Raw genomic sequence first — 13842 nt, 5'->3', positions numbered from 1 at the left:
AAAATAATGTAATAAAAAAGTGCTTCAAACCTATTGCTTGACCCACTGAGTTGTGCTCCCATTTTTGCCTGAGGAAGCGGGGTCACGCCCGCGAAGCACGTTGCATTTGTGAAGTTGAATACATTATTTGACAATTCTGTTTTATTGAGACTCAAGTGAGTTTTCTTTTTTTGTAAGAGGGAGGTGAGTCCACCTTAACATCCCCCTCTCCTTTTAAGCGGTTTTTAAAACGTTTTGCTCTACTCTGGCGCTTCTGTATACCGAGTTTTTGCTGACCTCTCCTGCTGCTAACGCCCACTCTTGAGCTGCTTCAAGTCACATGACCATGTTTTAAGCTGCTCAAACATCATTTGTCGCACAGAAAATTACAAATGGTCTGCCTAATAACCATCCCCTGGTACATTTCGTCCTGTGCCTGTGGTTATCCTTTAAATGCTATTAGTTTGTCTACGAATTATGTCTATGTAGGTTTTATGAAGTGTCTGCTTAACATGGGGTAATTTTAGTGAAACCTGGATGTGTTTTAAATTAGACTTTTCACATATTTGTGTTGCTGTGTAGCTCACTGTGTGTCTAATGCATTGTCTTCTTCATTTAATTACCTTGCAGCCAATGAAGCCACTGAAGGCCACTGCCACAACGTCACAGCCCGTTCTGACCATGCAACAAATAGATGCCATTTTTTACAAAGTCCAAGACATCTATGAGATTCATAAGGACTTTTACGACAACCTCTATCCTTGTGTTCAGGAGTTTGACATCAAGACAACCGTCGGACACCTTTTTCAAAAACTGGTGAGAATGAAAGTTCTTTTTGTTATGTGTGAGTCCCAAAACATATTATTTATGATGTGTAATTGCCCTGACTGCATAGATTTGCAGTTCTCATACCCTCATGCATGATACAGGCAGCACTGACCATAAGGAAGAGTTGCACTGTATACGGTCTTTATACAGCTTGTTACATGTTGTGCAAATGTGACGTCAAGTATTAATAGTTCCAGCTACCACACCCTCATTCATCCCATGCGGTTTATGCTTCCAGTGCCATGTTTAGACCTAAATAAATGTCTATGCCAAATACATTGGGATAACATTTCTATACATGAAGGAAGGATAATCTGATTATTTTAAATCGAACTTGAAGTGACCGAAAGCGGAAAAAAAACTTAGATACTCCGCGAAGAAGATGGAAGGCTCAGTATTCCATAGAGCCTTCACAGTCCTCTCTTCGCTCCACTGTTGTCCCGTTTCAGAATTTGTACCTTTGGGAGACCTCGAAAGACTTCGTAAGAACTTGCCTCCCCAAGTTCTTCGAAAGACAGGTGCATCTCTACTGCACGCGTGTGACCGCAGTACTTCAGAAGGACTCGGGGACACAAGTACTTCCAAAAGAAGCCAAAAGAGGACGAAGACCTGCTTGACCCACAGGTCGAATAATTTTACCAGGGGACATCACTGCAACGAGGTGACAGAGAGAGGCCCAGGAAGACTCTATGGGATACAGAGCGTTCCTTCTTAGGTGAGTAGCTCATTGACAATGAAGAAGTCCAGCACTATGCAGATTATTGCAAGTTTCAATGCAAAGTCAATGCAAACCATGTCACAAGCAAATTGCAGATGCATGAATAGCAGAGTGAACTGTATAGAAGCTAGTGGATACTTAGCTGAACTTGTGCTGGAATAGTGGAGTGTGGCAGTGGGTGCAGTGATGCCTTATGACTGTTTCACAGAGGGGAATCCTAGCTTCTTCCTTACGCAAGTTTCTAGGTGAGTATCTAATTTATTATTTTTTTTAGGTAATTTCAGGGTCACTATTTAACACTGAAGTGTGTATCTTACCGCTTCTATGTACTATGAGGGGCTACCTAAAGCATACTTTCAATGTATGCCCTTTTACTCAGTTGACCCTTTTACTACATACATTTGGTAAGATTGTACAATTGAGATTTTGAGATTGCATCATTGATTGGCAGGGCCGGCGCTACCATACAGGCAAAAGTGGCAATCCCACCCCACCCCCCAAAAAGACTAAAAAAAATCAAACCTTAACTGTTGCTTCCCTTGGGCCCCTGCAGAGTCTTCGGGAGAGTAGCTGCCCCGGCTCAGGGTCCCAGGGGGGAAATTTGGCTGCAGCAAAGGGCCCCATACTGCCGCTTTTAGATTGAGGTGTGTGTCTTTTAAGGGGCCATAGGCCAATTTTGCCCGGGGGGGGGGGTTTGTTGGGGGGGCAATTTTTACTAGATCCAGCCCTGTTGATAGGCACCTTAATAGTGACCTGATTCACAGAATAGTGGTATGTCAGATGCCACTAATGTGCTAATTAGAGATGCTAATAATCCAGGCTTGTCAGAATCCCGGCTTCCAGTGCCGGCTCACACCTCTGAGGGAGCCACCGCGATCCAGGCAGTAATCTGGGAGGGCTGAGGGGAGGAGTTATGGCCACGCTGCCGCTCACATCCCTCTGCTCCAATCAGGATTTTTGATGGGGTGTGACCAAGCCATCACTCAACCCGCCTTTCACTGGAGCCAATGGAGGGAGCTGACCTGTGGGAGGAGGAGTTTGGATGAGTAGACTGTCAAAGTATTCCCAAGAGAGCTTAAAGGGACTCCGAGCACCTCTCATGGGTATGCCTAGAGACTCCGACCAGTTCTTCAAAGTACTTAAAGATGCATGCCTTTATGTAGCTTGTGCTCTCCTCTTTCATTTGATGCCTGAATCGCCATTGTACACCAAAAACCTTTCGTTTGATTTCAATTTAAAAATCGCGGCTGCCATCTTGGCTATGTTATAACATCCGGGTCACTCCTGTCTTCTCTGTTAGAGAAGTGCATCACTGAATGAAGCAGAAAGAAGAAGTGACACGCATGGCCATTGCAAGAGGCTTCTCCAGAGGGGTCATAGCGCGACTTTATTGGAAGTCGTCTGGCTTAAAGGCATACCCATGAGAGGTGCTCGGTGTCCCTTTAATTGGATCAATATACGGACTGGCAGAAGTTGTGTTTCCACTAATGTGTGGATCAAAATGACAATAAAGAGTATTTTTACATATAAGCTGATATTCCTACTCTTCTGAGAGGGTGAGGGAGGTGTTTGATGTAACTCATTTTTCACTGCATATAGGTTTTATAAAGATCAGCTCTAGTTAAAGGGAACCTGTAGCGAGGAAAATTATTTAAAATAAACACATGACATATCTGCAAATGAATATTACATACTAACCTCACCGTTAGTTCCTCTCTCTTTAAGGGACACCTGAAGGGATATGGAGGCTGCCTTATTTATTTACTTTTAAGCAATGCCAGCTGCCTGGCTGCCCTACTGATTCTTTACCTCTAATACTTTTAGCTATAGACGCTGAACAAGCATGCAGCAGATCAGGTGTTTCTGACATTATTGCCAGATCTGACAGATTAGCTGCATGCTTATTCCTGGGTGATTCAGACACTACTGCAGCCAAATAGATCAGCAGGGCTTCCTGGCAACTGGTATTGTTTAAAAGGAAATAAATATGGCAGCCTCCATGGACTTCTTGCTTCAGGTTCCCTTTAAGTCGTATGCAAGACTTTTATTTATTGCAGAATTATTCTGTTTGTGCTGACTCCTGTACAGAAGATGTAGATTGCCCTCCTATTTAAATACCTATTTTATTTGATGATGGCCCTGAAACTGAATTTCCCCTTAGCTAAAACAGCTGCGGTCCTGTCAGCTGATGTTATGCTGATATGTTATTTCTCTCCCCTTATATACTACAGGATATAGCAGCTCTTTAGAGGGTATGCACTTTATAGGACAGTCTTTGCCTGTTCCGCAGAAGGAACTGTCACCTGCATTCTCTGCTGGCGCTCTGAGATGTCTCACAGCAGCCTGACAGACACAATGCATTCCTTGCGCTTTAGCGCAGCTGTCAAAAGGACATTCCAGTTCATTGTGTTCAATAATCACACAGAGTATAGAAGCTCTGCCGAAGTGGAGTTATTTATAAAAGGCAATTGGAGAGAATGAAAAGACCTCAGAGCCTATGCTATAGAAGGGAAAGTGATGACATTACTGACGGGTAGTTCTGTTCCTTCTGCAGAGAATACAGACAACCTACACTAGCATACAGGACTAACAGCTTGTATGGGAGACATTAGTAGAGAGGAGCCTTGCTAAAGCATGAATTTATTTGCAAGTAACAAGCTTATTTCCTAGAAGGATAATGTACAGTACACCTGACATCCAAGCACAAGGCAGTTTAGCTTCATACGCTTGTTCCTCGGAAAGTGAGAAGTCACACACTTGGCAGCTTTAACCCTTTAGCAGCCAATTTAGAGACTTGCAAGTGACCCAGGCCAATTTATTTTAGCACTTGTTTTCATTTCTTCTTTGTTAGATTTATTTGTGTTTTAATTAGTACTGCTGTAATGTGTATTTATGGCCACTTGTCACTTGGGGGCAGTGTGAGACAATAACAGAGTACTTCTGTTTTCAGTTTCTATATTTTCTGCTAGTAGAGAGAGATCAAAGCATTACAAGAATTTACAGTACAAGGAGTTCTGCCAACTTAGGTCAAAAGCAGTGCACCTAAAACGAGATGGCTATTGAAGATGCTAATGGGTTAATCAGACAGCTCACAAGCCTGTAAGCGCAGAGCACAGATATAGGACCAGTGGTGTAGCGATAGGGGATGCAGAGGTAGCCCTTCCTTGGTTCTATACTGGTAATGATCACCGCTAAATGTGCTTTGAAAAGTCGTACTCATTAACAAAGTATTCTCCTCCTGCTTACAACTTTCTGACCTTGCAGCTAGTTTTGGCAGATTTTGGTGCCCCATATCAATTGCTTTAGAGGTTCCCAAGGGGAAATTAGCACTGGAGCCCCTAGCTACTTAGCTATTCTACTGGATAGGACTGGTCTATAAGGCGTAGTTCACACACTAGTCATATTCAATCTGTTCTCAGCCACAGTCCCCTCTGTAAGAGGAAGTCAGATTGGTTGGTGCAAACTGTTGTTCATAATTCAGTAGCAAACATTCACATGAAAGTATGGTTTTACAACAATGTAATAGAGGCAGCTATATGTATGTGTAGTATATTTCACCCCATATTATTGCCAGGCTTTAGTAGTATCTGGCAAACCATCCAGGAATCAGTGGATCCTCCTATGTAACAGGAGCTCATAGCAGTTGTGTTGTCTGCTCCAGCTATAGTTAGACTTGTGCTAATTCTTTATTAAACTTTATTCGTTATGTGTCCACAGTTTGAGGATAGGTTCCCTTGCTTGTCAATACATATCCCTGGCCCTTGTAGCAAAACTGTTATAACTCTCCTACTGGTGTTCCAACTAATGGTGCCCTTACACGGTACAATAAAAATATTTGGTTTTCCCGTTTATTTGTTCAAAGCGATCAAATCAAATAAAAGTTGGAAATAATCTTCGATCAAGAAAAACAAACTAATATCTTATTTTTTCAATAAAAACCCAATTGGACATGTTGGAAAAATCTTTATATTCAATACTCGGAATTCAATTCGGAATACTGTACATACTCGCGTATAAGACTCATTTTTCAGCATAAAAAATGTGCTGAAGTGTTACTCCATCGGCTTATATGCGAGTCAGTGGAGCAAAACAGATGGTGGAAGAGGTTTTGTTACTGGCAGAGGAGCATCTTGCACTAGTGACCCTGCTCTTGCCAGCTGGCTCCCTGCTGTGTCTGTGCCCCCCATCCCCTGCAACATGGTGTGCAGAGTGCGCTGCTCAGGACTACCTGTGTTCCCTGGCTTGTGGAGCGGAGCATGCAAGCAACATGTCAGCGGTGCAGTGATGGGGTGTTCTTCCTGTGTGGCAATCACTGTGTCTCATAGCTATGAAGCCATCTAGTGACTTCTTGAGACACAGCTGTATCATCCTTGGGGCACATCTGGCTATAGTGAGGAGGGCTTACTTGTACTGGGGGAACATCTGGCTACTGTGGCGGGGCTATATTGGGGAGGGGGCTTATACACGAGTTAAACACTTTCCTGATTTCTGTGGGAGAAGTGAGTACCTCGGCTTATACACAGGCCGGCTTATATGCGAGTATATACAGTAATCGATCAAAATTATCTAATTGGAAAAATATTAAAAAATGTTACCATGTTTGGGGCACTATTAGGGGGATAGTCTCTGTGGAGTCCCCCATTGTTATTGGATTTTCCTTGAGACATGTACCTTCCTGAGCTTAGACACAGGAAGCCCAGGTCTGATGTGCGCTTTGTCCCTCACTGCAGTGAATGCCATGGAATGAAACTTGGGTGGTGCTGTACATTGGTGTTCACTGAGTCCTGAAGTGATGTTAGTCACAGGCCTTGTTAACCTAACTTGTTGCCATGGAAATCCAGGCTGATTCTAGTTCACAAGCTGAACGGATGGATTACTCCTTGTGGCTGTTGCTTTGAAATGCTAGAGTAGCACTGCAAGAGGTGATGATGCATCTGGTAATGAAAATATTTTGTAACTTTGTTGGTGACCTTCACTTTCCTGTCTTTTGTATCAGGTCAGCCAGCTGGGAATATACAAGGCCTTTGTGGATAACTATAAGTTTGCCCTGGAGACTGCGGAGAAGTGCAGCCAGTGTAACAACCAGTTCAATAAGATCTCTGAGGTAAGCATGACACAAGTGTGTAATCATGAGCTCCAGTGTCTGTATGTGGAACAGCACTTTCTCTCATGTGGCGAGGTGATGTAGAGATTAAAGGATGTCTGTGGCCAAAAGGCTGCAAAATAATTAACACACTAGAAGGTAATGCTAGTAGAGCTTGTTATTCCACCACATATAGTCAGATTCGTTTCAGATTGGATCTGTCAGTTGTGCCTGACCAAATACAAAACTTCCAGAAATTCTTTAACCAGAAGTCTCAAGTAACCAGAAAAAAAAATCCTGACCTTGAAGGATGCATAAATCTTTTATACTTGTTTATACAGAAATAAGCCTCTGTTACATTTAGGCCGGTTCACATTAGCTTTTAGCTGCGGATCCAGACGTATTGTTCCGGTTTCCGTTCCGCCCAACGGACAAAAAAATGCAGCAGGACCCAATTTTCCTGATTGTTTCGCTCAGTGGAACGGAAACGGAAGGTTTTACAGCAAAATAGGAACCAATGAAACCGGACGTTTTACAGCACACTGGCTATAAAAACAGGCCGTTTTCCCGGAACCAGATGGCCGGATCTGTACGGCCCGATCCACAAAAAAACGCAGATGTGAATTTGGCCGAAGTCTGTCTTTTGTCTTAATTTGTTTTTAATGACTGTATTTCAACATTAATACACAGTTTATAGTAAATATACAGAGTGGGTAAAGTACTGTTTAACTATGCCTATTGCCTATATTTAACATCGACTCTCAAGCAACCAGCCAATCCCCATTGGTGCCGGATAATGGGGGTTTTACTGTATAATGTAAGTAGTTGGATCATGTAGGTCTAGTTAACTTGAAGGAGAACTGAAATATAATCTATGTGTAAACAACGCTTGTGTACAGGAAACACGTGTAGAAATAAATGCATATACAATATGCAAACACTCATTGGGTTTGTACCAGGTCCGTAACTTTAAACGCAAGCTTCAAGCTTGGCAGAGTAGTAGCTGCATTTGGAGAACCACAGCACAATGCAAACACTGAAATACTCCCTCAAACACTCAGTCAGCCTGGAACTACTAGCATTGTGGATACAATATTCCTGCTACAGATGGCCATACACTTAAAGATTTGCAGCAGATTCGCCCATCAGATAGATTTGTCAGATGCCTGTCAAGTCCAATCTGACAGGAATCTATCTGATGTATGCCACACCCTAGGAACAGATTTCCAGGAAATATATTGGAAAATGATCTAAATGCATTATTGGACCATTAGATCCAATGCAACTCTATGCGCCATCAATCTGCTGCCAGCAGCAGATCGACATAGATTTTCCATCCTGTCAGATCAAATCGATTTATCGATAGATTTGATAGAATCGATTTCCGATTAATCAATTCCATAGAATCAATCGATCAAAGGCTGAAATCGACCAGTGTATGGGCCCCTTTAGTCACTCACCGGACTCTTGTATCAGTTAAGAATTTCAGTATGTAGAACTCGCTGTAGTACTAACTAGATGTGCCCCTCACGTCCCACTCCTGATATATATCGTCTGGTCTCCCTATTAATCCATGCATTTGCTTTACTAACCTGCCAAACAAAATATACAAGCTTTGGGTGTGCTTGCCCTTTAAATATATTTTGCCTGTATTCAGATTAGTCAGTTTTTACTTAAATTTCTCATACTCAGCCTTACTTATGAAAATGCTTTGTCTTCAGGCCCATACCCTGAGCGCAGTGCATTGCAACAGAGCCAACTCATCCACAAAACAAATGCAATTTTTTTTCATACTTTTGAGAATTTGTTTTTAGAGTATAACAATCCTCTCCTGTGTTCTCAAAGTCTTTGAACCAATCCCAGACCTATACTGAGTAGAAGACTTTACTTCTGACCTAGAGCTTTGTCCAACCCCTTCCTACTGTTCACATGCCAACAAGATCACAGTTACTGAAAACCAACTTGCTTTAATTAGTAAGTGTAGGTCAATAGACAAAGCGTCTATGCTGTGTGGCCCTGACTTCTAAGGTATTGACACAACTTACATTCCTGCAGGCCCAAAACTATCCTCATAAGGGTGACCGTTTTAGAATGATTGCTAGAGACACTTATTTTCGATTAAGTAAGAAAGGAAGGAGGGGGGGGGGGGGGGGGTCAAGCAGGAAGTTTGTTAAAAGTTTGAGCACAAACAGTGCTCAGTCATTGATGCAGGACAATGGATCGCCAATAACTCATCTGTGATGACCAGGGAGGGACATCTGTATTAACACTGTCACCCAAAACAAAGAAAAGTGTGTGTATAAAACAGCAGAATAAAGATGGCTGCTGATACCATGTGGTAGCTGTTCATTAGCATGGTGGTGTAATGGATACACTCTCATCTTGAAGCACTGGGTCCCTGGTTCAAATCTGAGCCAGGGCACTATCTGTACAGAGTTTGTATGTTCTTCCCATATTTGCGTGGGTTTCCTCTGGGTACCCCGGCTTCCCTCAAATCCCAAAAACATACATAAGTTATTTGGCTTCACCATAAAATGACCCTGGACTAAGATAGACACATGACTATGGCATGGATTAGATTGTGAGCTCTTCTGAGGGACAGCTAGTGACAAGACTATATACTCTGGTCAGCACTGCGAAAGACATAAGCGCTATATAAATACTAAATGATTAGCAGCACCGTTGGTTCACAAATTTTGAGCACACAGATAGGTTGTTTGAGATAAAAATGAAAAGCAGACTTTGTGGACCTGTTATTAAAAAAGCTAGTTATCTTTCTAGTCATTATCCTTAAAACAAATCTGTATATCGGGTGTTATGACATGCCTACTCTGCAAACCCATAAATGTGAGGAACACATGAAGTGCTCTAACCAGTGGAACTGCAGATGGCAGTCAGAAGTAGGTCAGCTGTGACAGCCTCCATGTTTCCCTCATGACAGGTGCGCCTTAACCATCTTCACTTGTCTTCTACAAAGGATTTTGTTAATCTTTCAAGAATTAAGTCACACTGTAAAAAAAAATCCCAAATATTGATTGATCTTATTACTATAAAATGGTGTTCCTATGTAGTAGTAGAGTATGTAACAGCAAGATTTTCATTTGACTGCCAACACAAACCATTCCTGGTGTGTATTAGATGGCAGCATGATGGGGAGGTGCTCACATCTCCGGCCTGGCAGCACTGTCTGCATGAAGTCTGTATGTTCTCAATGGGTTTATAGCTTTCCTATGGATGCTTTAGTTTTTCCTACAACCCAAAAACATACTGATAGGTTATTTGGCTTCCCCTATAATTGCCCTAGATTGTGTTGGAGACACTAGATTGTATGCCCCTGAGAGACAGACAGGTGTTCCATGTTCTCAGTAAAGCTACGTACACACGTCAGACTTTAACTAACTACCAGTCGTCAGACCCGCCCGCGAGGCGGCCGTTGTGACGACAGTTTGCCGGTGTGCACAGTCTGTCATCAGGCTGATGTCAAAACCAGCCTTATCAATCTGCCGACAGACTGTACACACCGGCAAACTGTTGTCAGAACGACCACCCCGCAGGCGGGTCTGACGACCGGTAGTCAGATGTGTGCACGAACCTTAAAAGACAACTGTAGCGAGTAGAATATGGAGGCTGCCATATTGATTGCCTTTTAAACAATACCAGTTGCCTGGCAGCCCTGCTGATCTATTTGGCTACAGCAGTGTCTTAATAACACCAGAAACAAGCATGCAGCTAATCTTGTCAGATCTGACAATAATGTCAGAAACATCTGATCTGCTGCATGCTTGTTCGGGGTCTATGGCTAAAAATATTAGAGGCAGAGGATCAACAAGATAGTCAGGCAATTGGTATTGCTTATAAGGAAATAAATATGACTCCATAGCCCTCTCACTTCAGTTGTCCTTTAACACACTGCTTGATAAGTACCTGTCCCCTGACATAAAACTCCTTATTCATGCCCTTGTCCTCTCCTGTCTAGACAATTGCAATTCCCTTTTATCAGGCCTCCCCTTAAACCGTATTGCTTACCCTTCAATCGGTAATGAAAGCAGCAGCTAGACTGATCAACTCCTCTCATTGTAACGCCTCTGTAAAGCCCTCCCCCTCTGTAAAGCCCTCCACTGGCTCCCCATTTGCTTCAGGATTGACTTTTCTTTGTGCTTGGCCTACAAATCAGTGCACAGGACCTGCCCGACCTACATTTCCGATGTTGTCCACAGGCACATACCGGCCCACCCCTTCCGACCCTCCAATGACCTGCATATCTCACTTGCATGCGCGACTGCAGGACTTCACTAAGCCAGCCCTCATTCTCTGGAACCCGCTCCCACTTTTAACACCTTCAAACGAGCCCTGAAGATTCACTAAAGACACTGAACTACTGTTATCAAAGACATTTGCATGATCTTGTTTTGTTGTGAGCTCCTTGTATGACCTACCTTGTATGTTAACCCATTTATCCATTGTGCAGAGCTGCGTAATATGTTGGCGCTTTATAAATACAATAAATTATAATAAGTACCCATACTGTATATATGCTGAGCATAAATAAAAATAAATAAGGGACGGTTTAATAATAGCCATGCAAGGGTCTCCAATGGTTTAGAGTAATTATTCCAGAGGAAGGAGGGGTCAGGTGTAGCTCCGCAGGCTAGCATGATCAATCCAAGGCATTCAGGGCCTTGGAAATTCCCATGGGTAGCAATTAATACAGCGTTTGTTTTCATAAATCACAATGTCAGGAATCTTCCTGTTCACTTCTCTAAAGATTAGAGCAGGAGATTTGCATGCCTTGGCAGGTGGAACTCTCTCTGAGTGTCTAGAAATGAGAAGGCCATCATTTAGAATGTAAAGGTAAAATGTTAACTTACATCTCCAAGCAGAGAGCAAAATAATCATGTGGAAGACATGTACTGTTTGAGATCCAAACACCCAACTATACTCTCTAGTGTGTTGAGTGTTTTATCCCATTATTTTTTTTTTCATCCTTACGTGGAATTATGAGTTTACACGTAAAAGGGGCGCCTGGTCAAATGGCCACGTGGAAATCCCAATAGTAGATTATCTGTAATTTTACCGATCTTCTTCTGTCCTCAATAGTAGAATATCGGTAATTACATTGACAGTCTACTGTCCCACACTGTACTCCTATTGTCAGTCCTTCCCTATCTCCCTATCTACACCCAACACAAACCTCCACCCACTTACTCCTAATAGTAACATTCCTGCAATCACCGCCACTATTCCACGCCTAAATTACTGTTGGCTTTAGCAATATTATTACTTAAACTGCAGTACAGTAAAGCAACCACAAGATGTCACTGTCTGTAAAGTGCTGCAATGATCTCTATGGAATTGTAATTTCCTGTATTCATTCTGTGTTCATCTCTGTTCTAAGTAAGCTGCATTACCTGATGGTTGTGTTTGATTTATCTGTACACGGTTTCTTCAGAAAATCGTTCTAACTTGTCATACTGGGTGCCGATCTGCGTGTAGAGACCACTCTGCTCCATCAATTACTTAGTCAGTGCTGGCTACAGCTGGCGCCAACCATACCCGCAATCACAGTTGCTATTTACCTCTTTTACATCTATGCCCCTGCGCCCATTACAGCAATCCCCAGTGCTGTACCGCCCACAGATTACGTGGTCAGCCAGCCATAGCTGCAACTGATGGAGTTTGGGAACCTACATTCGGGAAACACTTGGTTACCAGTCAGTTGAGCGACAGCTAGCTGCTACACCCTTCACTATACATGTAAGTGAATTAAAGAGTTCAATGAGATGAACGAAGTAGAAGGAAGGTCCGCAGCAGGGAGGTTGAGCTAAAAATCCAAATTGTATTAAGGCTTCAAAAGTAACAGGTGGAAAACTGGCTAGTGTGCTTCAGGCATTGTTCAAATGCATTAGCCAGCTTTTCCCCTGTACTCTTTAATACCTTAAAAAAAAAAAACCTGTGTTAGATGCCTACCTTGGTAGAGGGAAGCCTCCGGATGACCCAGAGCGTTCTCTGATCCTCTTGCAGACCACCGCGTCTCGCCAGGAGGAGCATTTGAAAAGTGGCGGCCAAAAAATGGGCGTAATTGTTATTTATCATAATATAGAAAGCGGTTTCGCTATTTAGCGGGTGGCTGCAATTCAAATTAAATGTATTGAATTATTTTTAGCGGGGATAAGGGAGTTAAGGTTAGGCACCACCAGGGGGAATTTTAGGGCTAGGCACCACCAGGGGGGTCTTAGAGTTAGGCACCACTACGTGGGTCTTAGGGTTAGGCACCACTAGGGGGTTTCAGGGTTAGGCACCACCAGGGAAATCTTAGGGTTAGGCACCAGTAGGGGGGGGGGGGTTAGGGTTAGGCACCACTAGGGGGGGTTTAGGGTTATGCACCACCAGGCGAGTCTTAGGGTTAGGCACCACTGGGGGGTGGGGGTCTTAGGGTTAGGCACCACTGGGGGGGGGGGGGTCTTAGGGTTAGGCACCACCAGGGGCTCTAAGGGTTGGGCACCACCAGGGGGGTCTTAGGGTTAGGCACCACCAGGGGGGTCTTAAAGTTAAGCACCACTAAGGGGAGGCTAGGGTTAGGCACCACCAGGGGACAGTTCTGTGTGAGAGTAAGGAGAGGTTAGGTTATAGTTAAAGTGAACCAGAGACGAAGCACCCTTCTGTATTTTACCATATATATCAGTGGGAACATTAGAGAAAACGCCTACCCTGCTCTCTGTTTTATTCTTCACTGCTCAGCCTGCTTCTAATCAGCCCTGATAAAATCCCAGACTGAGCATTCAGTCTGGCTTTGCTCAGGAATCATTATAGCTGAGTCATTAAAGCAGAGCCAGAAGGGGGCAGGCTTGGGCTTGAAAAGACATCAGAGAAGACAGACTCAGCTATAATGATTCATGAGCAAAGCCAGACTTAAGAGCAGGGTAGGTGTTTTCTCTAATGTTCCCACTGATATACAAGGATCTTCTCAAAAAAATTAGCATATTGTGATAAAGTTCATTATTTTCTGTAATGTACTGATAAACATTAGACTTTCATATATTTTAGATTCAAATACACACAACTGAAGTAGTTCAAGCCTTTTATTGTTTTAATATTGATGATTTTAGCATACAGCTCATGAAAACCCAAATTTCCTATCTCAAAAAATTAGCATATTTCATCCGACCAATAAAAGAAAAGGGTTTTTAAAACAAAAAAAGTCAACCTTCAAATAATTATGTTCAGTTATGCACTC

At 42.9% G+C, this 13842-nt stretch overlaps 1 protein-coding gene across 7 annotated transcripts in view; it reads left to right on the top strand.

Moving 5' to 3' along the window:
* The window catches only part of ABR (ABR activator of RhoGEF and GTPase), a 669248-nt gene that overhangs the window by 429589 nt on the left and 225817 nt on the right, over positions 1-13842 (top strand). For all 7 annotated transcript variants that reach the window (XM_068270301.1, XM_068270303.1, XM_068270302.1 and 4 more), the window contains 2 exons: positions 610-795; positions 6522-6629. In XM_068270301.1, the coding sequence (XP_068126402.1) occupies positions 610-795; positions 6522-6629 (294 nt within the window). The remainder of the gene's footprint in view (positions 1-609; positions 796-6521; positions 6630-13842) is intronic.

This window comes from Hyperolius riggenbachi, chromosome 2 (assembly GCF_040937935.1).
Source record: "Hyperolius riggenbachi isolate aHypRig1 chromosome 2, aHypRig1.pri, whole genome shotgun sequence".
Lineage (NCBI taxonomy): Eukaryota > Metazoa > Chordata > Amphibia > Anura > Hyperoliidae > Hyperolius > Hyperolius riggenbachi.
Note: the sequence above shows the minus strand (reverse complement) of the source record. Positions and strands in the feature narration are given on the sequence as shown.